The 14443-nt window shown below is 30.0% G+C and overlaps 1 protein-coding gene across 2 annotated transcripts in view; it reads right to left on the reverse strand.

Annotated features, from left to right (window-relative positions):
* The window catches only part of LOC107445100 (lithocholate 6-beta-hydroxylase), a 42593-nt gene extending 28150 nt beyond the window's left edge, over positions 1-14443 (reverse strand). For both annotated transcript variants that reach the window (XM_087157041.1, XM_087157042.1), the window contains exons 1-6: positions 14313-14443; positions 12314-12410; positions 11018-11070; positions 8603-8699; positions 6153-6269; positions 803-891 (exon numbers count right to left, since the gene is read on the reverse strand). In XM_087157041.1, coding sequence (XP_087013167.1) covers positions 803-891; positions 6153-6269; positions 8603-8699; positions 11018-11070; positions 12314-12410; positions 14313-14392 — 533 coding nt within the window. In that variant the 5' untranslated portion in view covers positions 14393-14443. The remainder of the gene's footprint in view (positions 1-802; positions 892-6152; positions 6270-8602; positions 8700-11017; positions 11071-12313; positions 12411-14312) is intronic.

Consider the following 14443-nt stretch of genomic DNA (forward strand, 5'->3'; position numbering starts at 1 on the left):
CTGTTAGCATGACATGAAAAATTGTAGTTTTTAAGCTCTAACTTGTTCTTATTTTCAAAAATACTTTATAAATTTTTAAACTTTACACTAAATTTATAATTTTAGTACCCGTGATTACCTAGCAAAAAATTGAAATTTTAATTGAGCCTTCTTAACAAAAATTATGTGAAAACTAGTCGGATACCTCAATAATTCAAATGTTTCTCAGAAAGATTGCATTAAAAGTGCCATATTTTAAGAGTTTCTCAGAAAAACTGCATTAAAAGTGCCATTAATTTAAAAGTATCTCAGAAAAACTGCAATAAAAGTGCCATTAATTTAAGAGTTTCTCAGAAAAACAGCAATAAAAGCGCCATTAATTTGAAAGTATCTCAGAAAAACTGCAATAAAAGTGCCATCCAAATAGCGCTTAATTTTAAAGACTGGTAATTTATGTACAGAAAAGTCAGTAGTAAAACATATACCATAACAAAAGGAATAACAAACTAGTTATGAGTTAGGCCTCGAGCAATAACATCATTCCAAAAGATACTGAATAGATTTAATCGTTTTTTTAATGGAATGAACTACTAAAAATGTGTTTATTTAATCTAATAACATAAAGTCACTGAAAAAGACAAGCATTAATAATAAATAAATATAATTGGAATTGTTTTTAACTTTATTAATTGCTTTGGTGTGGTATGTGTCTTTTAGTTTTGTGCATGATTTCCTAGTGTTATTCATTACTCATTTATTGATAGTTACTCATTTTTTTCCACCCCGTAAAGAAATATTTAACTAGTCGATGGAATAAACTAACCTCTTGACATCGATGGGTTCCTTTTTCATTTCAGACATCTTGAAATTTTGAACTAATGTTTTGGCACAGTCTTTGAAAATACTCATGAGCTATAAATGCAATAGAAACACATATTAATCAAGAAGCATTTCAATGAAATTTTTATACAACTATTTAATTCTCTTTTCAATTTTTTTCCCATAAAGCTCACGCAATTGAGTGGATTCGTTTTTAAAGTAGGAAAACAATAGGATTGATTTTAGACACATTAAAAAATGTCATATTCTACAGTCATAAAATGTGGTTTGATATCAAAATTATTGAAGTTATACTTCTTATGCGACTTCCAACAAGGTTGCGTTAAACGTTTAACACTACATTTTTATTGGCCGGGAAATCACGTGGTAGGATCCAGTTTTCCCTCATTCATTTCCATATTGTTTTGGTTCTCACTAGCATAAAAATAATAAAAGTCATAAAAGTATTGTTTTTCTATAAATATTTTTTTAGTTTGTTTTGATACACATATAATTTAATAGGGTAGTATTTTTTATTTTCAAATTTAGTGGATAACAATTGTAAAAAATGAGTGAAAACAATCCCACGGACAATGCGACGGATTTAAGGTTATGTCATTCGGAATATCAACTGATTGTTTCTCTTCTGAAAATACATTATGACGCATTCACATACATTATTAATACAAATACATTTTCCAGGGCGAGACGATGAGGCAACCACAAGCACTTCCACTGGTTCAAGAGGGAAAAATGCACAATATTACCGTGATTACAGAGCACGGAAGCGAGCGGAGCAGGAAAAAAGAGTCGTTGAATAGAACTAGTGATCCTTCTACGACTGCTGATTCTTCTACAATTAACGTCGCAGGTTGCGAAGTTTAACTTCTTCCGCACGGAGGGACTCCACGCACTATTTTTTTTGTTAATATTTATTACAAACTGACTCAAATTATACATTATGAATTTACTTGACTTTTGTTGAAAATTATTTTTTCAAAAAATGTCTTTTTTAAAATTCGATTTCTCAGGAACTACTCGGCCGATTTCGCTGAAATTTTGTATTTTGCCAAGTAAACTTAGACTGCGAAAAAAATAATTACATTTTTAAAAAGATGTAAAAATTTGTATATCTTGTAATTCAAGGATTTTTTTTACTATTATTAAATAAAATCATAAAAATTATCAAAATTTATTTTTCGCATGATATTATATTCGGTTAAAAAAGTTTTATAATTTTGAGCAAAAATTTTTCTATTCTCTTAAAAGGTTCCCGAGATATGGCGAAATACACAAAGAGTAAAATAAACATTAAAGAGTCCTAACTTCGTCCCGCTCTCCTGAAAAAAGTATTGGAATCATATTTCCCAGATTGCAGCTACCCCCTATATTTTGGGGGTCAGGAATCTAAATCCGTCGATAAAAAGGTATGTTTATTCAGAGAAGTAAGTTTTTGTGTCTGATTTCGCAACTAAAACATCGTTTGTACTAATTAATTATCATAATTGAGGTTTTCCCCCTAGCCCGAGAACCATTAAGATTGAGTCCGAGAACGTAAAGTGTAATCCCTTTATTTGTTTATTTATTTATTTATTTGTGCACTGTACAACAGTTTTTTGAGGACAATATTTATTAGTATGTATATTTTATCTGGTCAATGTTTATTTGAATTTTTCAGAAACTATTTTCAAATTATCCACTCAATTCCAAGCTCTCTTCTTACGCACGTGGCTTGTTTTATTTCTTTTATCAGACAGTGAAATACATGTACAGTATACTCTCGATAAAGTTGAAGGGAATCTAAAAAAATTTCGAGATAGCGAGTTTACGAGATAACAAGTTCAGAACTAAATATGTTCCAAAAATAAGTTGAAAAATATAATCGAAAATATTACTCTAAAAAGTAGAGACATGAAACTTATGTTTCATGTAGAGTCATGTAACTGTTATTAAATATGTATGTAATGATTGTTGACTATAAGTCGAAATGCAACAAAGATAATTTTATTTTTAAAAGTAAGACAAAAATAATTATGCTTTAAATAGAAAATAATTGGTTTACTGTAAACTTGCGATGTGATTTGTGAAAAACTTCATTTTCCATTTCGAAAAAAAATCGACATAGCGAGGTTTTGAGAAGATACCCTTCGAAATAGGAATTCAAATAAACATTAGGTGGATATGTAATGCCAAAGGGAGAAATATTTTTTTGTTATTTAATATATTGTTATTTGTTATTTAATATAATCTATATATATATTTCTCTTACACGGCGACAAAAAAAAGCCTCATTACAAATCCCCGAATGGCAACGCTAGAAAATCGACCAATGATTGCCACTAAAAATGTCACATGCCAAATCTAGCTGAGATGGCTCAACATATAGCGCTTTTAAAAACGGAAACTGAAATAACCAGAGAGAGCATAAGCTAGGCAGAAGTGAGTAGTCTTTGTCGATAGATCTCTATTTTAGTATTTTGTCGAAAGCACTTTTTTTCTCGAATTTATATATTACGAATTTATTTGACGATTTTTGATTTATATCACGAATTTATTTGTTCTGCTAGAATTTATTTGTTTATGCAAGTTTTTCCATTGCAATTCACTTATTTCAATTTTTAATAGACTTAATTATAGCCAAAATTTTAACCTTTTTAAAGAGATATCAGTTTTAGAAATTTTATCTTAAGATTTTATACTACAGCACATTTCCAATAGGTTTAACGAATTACATGTCATTTATTTGAATGACTTAGTATTTACTAAAAAGATGTAATTTTTTTTAAAAAAAAAGTTGTTATATGGATTTGAATGATTGTTTTGAATTCTTAGAATTTTGTGCATTTGCAATGCACCTAAGTTAGTAGCGAGCGAAGCGAGCTTGGTTTGTGAAGCAAACCATACAAGATTGCGTAGCAATTTTCCGAGGTTGGCGAGCGTTAGCGAGCAGGGGCGGCAGCCTACTAGTTTAATATATTAGGTTAAAATGCCAGGAAGGTAGCGTACATAAGTGGAAAGGTGCACTTTAAATCTGTCCTGTCTGATTGGGGTGGGGTGGAATTTTTGAGAAAAGGGCTGTTCACGTGAGTAAAAGCTCGCCGAAATTGATTCTTTAATCGAATATTATCAACCCATTTGTTGATAATTTTCTAAAATTATATCAACATATGAGATTTCAATAGTTTTGTTCTTTTCCTATCATTGATTAAGATTATGTTAAACAAACATTAACAAATTATCAGTAACGTGGTCATTAATAATCGTTTGCTACGAATAAAAATCAGATTCATTGCGAGAGTTACAAGGGTGTGTGCGTGCCAATGTCCTGTTTACCCGAACCTCTTGAAGATGGTGTATCATTGTCATATATGGTAGTACTTTTACTTTCGTTACTTGTGCCGCCGGTGCAAGTAAAAAGTACGTACTTTCACTTGTACTTCGTTGCTTTTTAAATTTAGTACTTTTGCTTGTACTTTCGTTACTTTTTTATGGAAAAAGTACAAGTATTTGTAACGTAAATGTCGAATGAAATCGTTACTTTTTTCTAAAACTCGGTAAGCTTTCTAAAAAATTTTAATATCTAATTATTCATAAAAATTTTATATTTCATATAAATTTTAATATCTAATTATTTTCTATTTATAAAATAACATTTTATATTTATTTGAAACATTTTTCATTCATTTAAATATGTTAATTAAAAATTTTGTTAACAATGTGTGCGCATTGGATGCTTTTTGAAATAATTTAAATAACTAATTTCATATTACTATTACAAAAAATTTTGGCTCAAGTTTTACATTTTTTAACGTTAAAGTATTAAATTATAAAAACAATGCTTTATTTAATAGAAATGTAGTATGCATTAAAAAAAATCTAAAATATTATAATAATTTTCATTTTGCAGCAAAATATTTTTTTTGTATTATATTAAACGTAACATACATACTATTACGTACACGTATTAGTTATTCATATCATAAAATTTTAAAATAAAACTTTTGCTCATAATTTTTGATTATGAGTGGATTTAGTATTGCACATCGTTATTACAAATCCAAAAATTGCCATTATGAAATATTTTAAAATAAAAAAAATTTATATTTAAAAACAAAAAACAATTTGTAGCTTATTGAATTTATAGGGGTTTCCTGTATATGAATGCATTTTTTTAAAATTTATTTTCTAACATAAGTTATAATGTTTATCAAATTTGTCGAACAAAGTAATTTATTTATAAAATAAAGTTTCCGAAAATAAAAACAAAATTTTAAAAAAAAAATTTATAGTTCTAAAATTAGCATAAATCTAAGCTCCTTTTTATATGTAAACAGATAATTTTGATTTCTGGTTTGGCTTCTGGGTATTTTAAATGTTCACTATTGAAGGAGCTTTGTAACATTCGAATTAGATTTTATTCCGTAATAATATGATTTCTACCACTTTTATCTTTTTTTTAATTTAAATAAATTAACAAATATTTATTTTGAATTAGCAAATATAAATTTTTATTTAAATAAAAAAAAGACTCTCTTTAAGTTAATATAAACTCGGGAATAGTTAATAAGACTAGGGAAAGAATAAAGAACTGTCGTTTCCGTAAATTTTGATATTCGTTTCTGATTAATCAACTATATTGAGGTTTATTAATTATAATTGTGTACTAATCACGCCAACGATATTTTAAAGTTAGAAGGACTTGCTTGCTCGGAAATATTTAATCAGTTTATTTCTTTCCTTTGAAGCAGTTTTCAAATTTTAGATAAAATTTCTTTTTCGTGCAAATCCATAAAAAGTTTGATATTAAAATTATATTTGATTTTAAAATTATATTATACGATTATATTATAAAATTATATTATAATATTCTTCCGAATTTAAAAATAAATTAATGTCCATAACTTTCAAAATTAAAAATAATTAAATAAATAACAACAATTTCGCAAAAACATTAAAGAACATAAGAATATTATTCAATTAAATTTTAGGACACTTTGATTTCCTAGAAATGTACTTTTAAATCGTTACTTTTTTGTTTAATACTTGTACTTTTTACTCGTTACTTTTTAAAATAAGAACTTTTTACTTTTACTCGTTACTTTTTTTAAAAATACTTGTACTTTTACTCATTACTTTTTTGCTTTGATTATGAACTTGGTTACATTTCTTTTTAAAGAATATGCGTTTAGAAAGCAATTCTTGTCACTTGAAGACCTCACCACCTAATCCGGTACAGAGCAACACCGCACAAACTTGGACAATTTTGGAAAATTTTCTGACTAAACTTAGACATTTAAGAACGCTTAGACATTAGGACATTTAGGAAAAATATGTGGCTGACAGGTATCACTTACCCTTTTAAGTTTTCCAGTTGTGAAAGTTGGAGTGATAATGGTCCTTACTCTCTTCCAATCTTCACCCTCTAGACTTGGGAGCATATTGTCATCAATTTTGTCGCCAACTATGACGGACTGAAACATACATCATAATGAATAGTTTAAGGTATTAGGGGACTTGGGTACAAATAAATGCAGGGCCCGTGCTAAGTATTCGCCAACTAGCTAAATGCTATAAAATCGTATGTTTGGCGAATAAAATTGTGTTTTGGCAAAAGCTTTGGCACATGATTTTTTCCACCGAAAAGTACAAATGTATATAAAAAATTATTAAGATTTGCATTTGGCGAAGACATTCAAAAATTGGCGAATGCTTTTGATATTTGGTTAATTTATTGGCTAATAATTTGAAATCATTAGCTCTGGCCCTGTAAATGGAAAGCTAAGATGCTCGAATGATAGGGATTCCCTAACTTCATAAGTCTCATCTGGTTTAATTTAACTTTTGCTTCCTTTTAATATTACCTTTAAATTTTATAGCATATTTTTAATTTTCCATAATAATTATTAATATGAAAAATAATAGATATAAATCGTACAATCAATGGAAATAAAAGAGGGTTATCATCTTCGTACCCCCTCCTATTATTATTATTCCAGGCTGTAAGAAAATCTGTTAAATTTACAGGGAAACAAAACTGCCAGCACATTTATAAAACCGTTTATTTAACAGAAAAACACAAGTTATTTTAAAACGGTCACCTGTTTTTTAAAAAGATACGCACTGTTATTTTAGCAAACAAACTCTATCATTTTTTTTAATAAAAACTACTCTATTACTTTAAAAAAAAAAAAGCTATAAAATAATTACGCCGGCATTGTAACGTCAATGCGAGCCGCAAGCGCATCTGTCCCTGGAGCGACAGTAGCTCTAGTGTTTTGTTATGAATTAAAATCTTAAACTGTCCTTATCATAAGTATTATATTAAGATTCAAAACGCCCAAAATTACAGTGACCCACCCTAAATGAAAATGTCTGGCCATTTAACTTATTGGAAAGTTATTTCCAAAGACAGATAATAATCAGATAGAGTATCAATTTGAGAAAGAAATCGAATCGTAATTTTATTTAAACAATGTTCAAGACCATAAAATAATTTCTTAAAAGTAAAAGCAAGTATAGAAGATAATCGTAAACTGGTTTGAAACATGAATAAGTGAAACTGTATGGCAAAAACTAGAATTTGAATTTACAGTTTGAATCCGTTTATGATTAAAGTGAATAACGGAGAAAAACTATTTTTTGAAAAACTGCTTTGTACGTCTAATACACGGAAATAAACTGTAAAAAAACGGGATTTTTTTCGAAATAACGTGCAGTAACAATTAAAAATAGAAAAAAAATCTGTGTTTATTTTTAAACAGTTGTTTTTTTTTTTAAAAAAACAAAAAAAAAATTTCTGTAGAATTTACAGTTTTATTTTTCGCATATACATATTGATTAGACAAATAAATTAAACTTATTTGAATGGATTTAAAGTCGCCTTTACCGTGATTGACCTCGATAATAATTTGCAATGAATGAGAATACCGATACAATAATCTTTTCCCAGCATAATTAACGATGACTTATGATATGATTATTTATGATTAAGTTTTATGAAAACTAAATAAATACCATCCGAGATCATGTAAGCGAAGTTAATCCTCACTGTATTGCATTTCAATTCCTAGTTTAATTAAATGTTTTAAATCAAATTCTATTCAAATACGGAAATAAATTATACGCTACACTTAAAATAAGAATAAAGACAAACGAGAATAAAAATATTCATTAGTAAAATGGAAGAAAAAATATTTTGTTTTGAATGAAGCTCATAGCAAAAACTACTTAAAAATTATAACACTCATAATCTATCAAGTTTTCCTTAGAAATTTATACTTAAAACATATTTAGAATAATAATTTCAAATTCAAAACATGTTGAAAGCTCCATGTAAAATGTCAATACAAAATTTTGTGAAACAAAAATAAATTAGAACCGTATTAAATAACTTTTGACAGACATATGATTTTTTATTGGAAATTCTATGTTAAGAAAAAAAATATATTTATCGTTGTACATTTTTTTTTACATTGTCCCTAACACTTCTCTAAGTACGGTTTTAAACTAGTGAGATAATTGAAATTTTAATTCATTGAAACTACTGCAAACAAATTTTATAACTTTAAAAAAAATCATTAAATTATTTTAAATTAACAATAAAGGTGATAATCACGAAATCGTTTTTCGAGATTAAATATAAACCATTTAAAAAATTTTAATTATTTTATGAATAAGAAATCTTGGTACTTGAGCTTCAAAAAAAAAAAAGAAATAAAATTATAATAAATTTAGGCTGGGCTCAAAAGGCCTATGATTTAGATGTATTTTTTATTACAATATAAAATAATGTTAAAATTCTTACTCTTCTGTTCGGGAAATTAGCAAAATCTTTGACAAGTATGTCTCTGAGAAGTTTTGGATCCGCCACTGTCAGGGTAGGACTGTTCACTTCATAAACACTAAAATCAATAAAATTTTTATAATTTACTGCACATAAATTTGAAATATTCAATGAAAAAGGGTGGTTTTCTTTTTCTGCTGTTGTATTATACAGGTTGCGAAAAAAATGAATGGTACTCCAGTAGCATAGTGGGCCAAGAAAAAGGACCACCCTGAATAACTTTTAATCTAATGATCCGATCTTCACGTTCTAGGACTCAATCTTAATGTTTCGAAGATGACCTCAAATATGTTAATTAATTAGTACAGACGATGTTTTCAGTTAGGAAATCAATCACAAAAACGTACTCTCTATGAATAAGCATTCATTTTTTTCGACCGATTCGACTTTCTAAACCCTAATATGTAGAGGGTAGCCGGAATCTGCACGATATGGCCCCCGCAGTTTGGTCAGTAGAACGATCAAAAAGTTCGGACCCCTTAGTGTCAATTATACTTTTTGCGTGTTTGGTCATATTTCAAAAACTAAATCTATGACTCTTTTAAAATTCAGTTTCTCAGGAACTATTCGACAGATGTCTCTCAAATTTTCTATTTTGCCATGTAAAATTACATACTTTAAAATGATGTTAAAAGTTTTTCCGAGTATTCTTAGATAAAATAATAAATATTTACTAATCTTTTGAGGGGAATTATCCTTAGATAAAAGAATTTTATAATTGTGGGCAAAAATTTTTCGACTCGCTAAAAAAGTAATCGAAAAACGGTGAAATACGCAAAAAGTAAAATTAACATAAGGAGGTCTGACCAAGACCGTATTTCCCAGGTTGCGACTGCCCCCTATATTTTCGGGGTCAGAAATCCGAATCCGATGAGAAAGTACGTTTTAGTATCAGATTTAACTTAAAAATCGTCTGTACTGATTAATTAGCGTATTTGAGGTCACCCTTTCGAATCATTGAGATAGAGACCTATAACGTGAAAATCCGATCATTAAATCAAATGTTATTCATGGTGATCGGTTTATTTCAGGAGCTCCTTGTCTTCTGGATTGGGTTCAAAATTACAAAGCTACGGAGTTGAACATTAGTAATCGTAAATCCGAAAATTGGGTCAGCTGTTCAACGACGGTTATAAAATAAAATATAGGCTGCACTTGACGTAAAAATATCCTTAGTGGTAGACGGATCATGGGTTAGAGTCCCATTGCCGTCAGCTTAATTGTGAGAGGTTTTCTTCTCCGTGTAACGTAAACGCGGGTTAGTTCCTTCAAAAAAACCTCCAAGAGGGCACAGTTTTTCACAATACTTAATCCAGGAGTTCTCTTGTCTTCTGGAACATTAGTCATAAATCCAAAATTGGGTAGGCTGTTCAACGTCGGTTTTAAAACAAAATATAGATGGCACTGTCATTGCAACATAAAAATGGCATAAAATTGTTTAAAATAGAGGTAGTTGGAAAATGTGTGTTTGGTTACAAAGAATGAAAATGGGCTTGTTAGGTATTAGACCTTAAAAAAGTCTATCTAATGACACCGAATTCGATGTAACCTGGTTAAAGGGGTCGAATTTTGCAACAAGGGTCGAATTTTGCAACATTGAATGCATATTTTTTTAATATTTCTTAATGCGTGTCGAAGCTGTTTTTTAAGATGTTTGACTGGTCTTATACATTTTGAACATCTTGAATATCACCCACACATAATCATATTCAACAAAAAGAAGGATAATAACGAATAATATAATTTAAGTAAAATATTCGTTCAGGAAGTCTTTCTTTATTCAGTTACCTAAGCAGCGGTGAAATGATTTTGTAGTAAAATAATTGATGTCTATGATGCTTCACTTTTAATGATGATTTTACAAGTATGTAGAGTGCAGGTTTCAGTAATTATACAAATATTAATTAAAACAAGGGCTTTTTACTTCAAAAAAAAAAGTTGATTTTAGTTTAATATGGTTCGTATAAAGCTCATATGTTATGATTTCTATTAAAATTATAAGAGTGTATGGTTCATATAGTCTTATTATTTATTACCATCTATTTAACTATGAGAATAATTAAGGAATAGAAAAACAAAAAGCAACAGGTTTCGAACAAATAACGGGATATTTCTGCTTTTGGGGGGGGGGGGGAGAAGGGATACATATTTTTGATTGCTAGTTTACGTTTCAATTACATACTTAACCGTAAATGAATGGCTCATTTTTGAAAAAAATATATTTTGTCTTTTTAAAACTCTACTCCACGAAAAGATGATTCCGTATTTTTTCCTATCTTATCCTTTTTCATTCAAAAAAAGTTTTATGAGCAGATTTTACAGCAAATAATGGCCTTTAATGTAAGGTAAGTAAAAATTTTTTAAAATGTCACTTACCCATAAATCGGACCCAAAGAATTATATCTTTTGCTGTCCTGATCTTGCATAGTCTACAAGTAATAAATAAATACATAATAAAAGGTGACATAATAAACTAATAAATAGTTACATAAATAAAAGGTTCTTTCATCATTCTAAAATTTAGAATTATTTCAAGCTTGTTTTTCAAAGCTCTTTCGCCAAGGAAAATAAAAAAGCACCATTTTAAGTACCTTTAACCCGAATAAAAGCCATAATTTTGATCTATTAATACCATTTTGCCCCAAGAATTATCTGGGATTCATCATGAAAGGACAGATGATATAAATCATCAGATTTAAAATAGCTTATAAAGCCATCCCCGGAAGTGTCGTTATACGCCGCTAGGGGGGTTTCCTATCATGGATTATCTCTCCGTGTGCTTCAGAACAGGTTATCCCTAGCGATATACGACGATATTTCCGGGCACGGGTTACTGTGCAGTTTGAGACGTGCCGTAACTCTCCCAGATGTTTGTCGCAACATTTAAGCACCCCTTTTTATATAAAACGTTTATAAACTTATACATTTCGGCGAAAAACAGACTTAATATGTCATTTAAAAACAATCTGTAGCTTTAGGAGCAAAATTAATATAGATTTTCACCCGAAACAGGCATGACGAAGCATTTCTGTAAATACAACAAAAATTCTGTTCCTCTGTGTAATCTATCACTAATTTGAAAAGCGAGATGATGTAAATTAACACCAATTTCATTGACTGCTGGAACTTGGTGGTGTTTCTAATAAATGCCTTTAAAATCGTCTATGTTTTTAGTTCTTTTCCTGAGTGATTCGAAATTTTTTCTTTCTTTTATATTAGTTTGTGATATAACTGTAATAACTATATGTTAAGCTGTTAGGTAATAAGTATTGCGGAACTCCTTGTCTGTTTCATACTTCTAATAAAAATCGAATGATGGTGTTGCAGTTTATCATTGTTGTCAATACATTTTTATTGACTGAAAAATCACAAGGTAGTAACCAGTTTTCCCACATTAATTTTCACATTGGTTTTGTTTTAATTAGCATAGAATTGATATAAGTCAAAAAGTTATTGTTTTTCTATAAACATTTTTGTTTTCCTAAAAATATAATATAAATATATCCTCCAAAAAAAAAATTTTTTTTTTCAATTTTAATTTGGTGTACGATCTTAACATCTATATTATCATCCGTTTCCATCCTGATGTTTTGCGTCGAACATATATTTTGGTTCAATATCTTCCTCCGTATTCCCTATTTAAGTTGGGGGGTCGGAGTATCTTATACTTACCATTGTGACATTGTCCAAGAGAGATCCTAGGAATGGCAGTGGTTTGACATAGGGCACATTTCTCTCTTTCCAATAAGATTGCTTTTTCATGGAATACCTGTAAAACAGTGAATCAAAGTAATCATGGTTGCGTGCAATCATGCTTATTATTATGATTGAAAGTAGTTTTCAATTAGTCATATTTACAAGTAACATTGAACTAAGATTGCAACAAAAGGAATGATATACAATTATACTAAAAAGGTATATAAGAATGAATACATCCTTCCTCCGTCGTTCGCCAGCCCCCATGCAAAGAATATATGCGGGAAAGAAGTCTGGTTTCCAAAGCCATAATATAAACCAGTCTTCCAAGGTTGGATGCGGTCCCTATATATAATGGAGAAAACAGCATTTAGGGGGACAACAGCAGAGGTTCTTGAAGCAGATTTGCACCCTCCTCTCCTCCCAACCACTACTGGAGTTAGAGTGAAAAAGAAAAGTTTTCTTTTTGTTTATATGTCCCACAGTGGACTGATCGTAAAGTTCCAGTTGAACACCGAAGTCAAGCATCACTGGCTCCGGTCAGTAAGTGGGTGGGTGACCACTTTGATCAGCCTGTATAGGGACAGAGGTTGCGCGGTATCGATCCTCGTTAAACTGGGCCACCAAAGCAGAAGAGCCATACCCTCTGCAAAGGATCAAGATTGCTTATAAATGGTGTTGCCATTTATTCATTTTAATATTGAAAATGCGAATAACCCATGGTCGCCACAGCAGCCGAGCGAGTAAAGTGTTATAATTTTTTGATTCTCTTCGTACTTGAACTGCATGAGATTCACAGATGCGATTATAAGTCAATGCAATTCAAATATGCGCGAGAAATTACTCATTCATGTAGTTTCTGGGCGCAGGTCGTCTTACTACCAAAGCAAGGGATCCATCCTCCATCCCCTCTGCAGAGGATCAAAATTGCGATGGCATGTCTTCGGATCATCCTCGGGGATGCTTCCCAGACCGTCGCCAATTGCCCATTATGCAGCTCTAGTGATACGTAAATAAAGTAAGTACCTACCTATCTTTTTATTTATTGTTGGTTTGTTCTGTAATTTCACACTATTGATAAACACTGTGCTATTAATTAAGATATTTCTTTAAGAATACATTTCCATGTTGATTAAATCTGATAACACATTTTGACATAGAAAGAATAAAAGGGCGGTTGACGGGAGACTAAGAGCGCAACCATACATGTAAAGTTCTCGGACAACTGCTTCACAGGTGACATACCTCCTGACTGACACTTTATTTCTTATGCGCATTCCCTGGATCTCCATCACAGTACATATGATGCTCGGCTAAATTTGAGTCTGCTGCACACCCTGTAAGTTGTTTTTCTGAAATAGAGTACCGCACCGAACTATTCCCAGTGTTAGCTATATATTAGCTGAGCTGGACTTCTACATTCTTGGCAATTCATGCTTTGCTCATCAGATACTAAAACGTAGTAGTACAGTACAGCAATTTCCAAAAGGTGTTCCGCAGAAAAGTTGCAGATGTTCTGACCGAAAGGTGGAACTTTTTCTTTTGTAACTAGCAAAGGTTTTAGAAACATGTAATTACATTTAGATTTTTTAAACTGTAATCCATCATTTGTTTAATATTACCGTTATTTGTATAAATTCACTATTTATTTAAAATTACGAATTTTAGTAAAATGACTGTAGAAAAAAATAGCAAAATTTAATAACATAGATATGTATTTATTTTCCTAATAACATGGTTTGAATAAATTATGAAGAAAAAAACATGTAATTTATTTTAAAAAAATTAACATTTATTTAATTTTTGTCTGCCCACCTTCATAATTTCAAGTTTTATAGTTCGTGCTAAACAAAACAAAATGTGAATACTAGACAGAGTAGCGGCGACGCTAATAATTTTTTTATTATATGGAGACATGAAAAATATTAAAATGAATAACATATCGTGATTCTTTGCCAATGCATTTTCAACTTACCATAAAGCCAGGAGGAAAGTGGATACTCCAATTAAAAATGTAGCAAACAGAGGTCCGCTAAAAATTTCCATCAACGCCATTACTAAAATACCGAACACAAAAAAATTCACTGGCCAAAATAATGCTTTGAA

Source organism: Parasteatoda tepidariorum, chromosome 2 (assembly GCF_982258835.1).
Source record: "Parasteatoda tepidariorum strain Cologne lab strain chromosome 2, Ptep-v5.0, whole genome shotgun sequence".
NCBI lineage: Eukaryota > Metazoa > Arthropoda > Arachnida > Araneae > Theridiidae > Parasteatoda > Parasteatoda tepidariorum.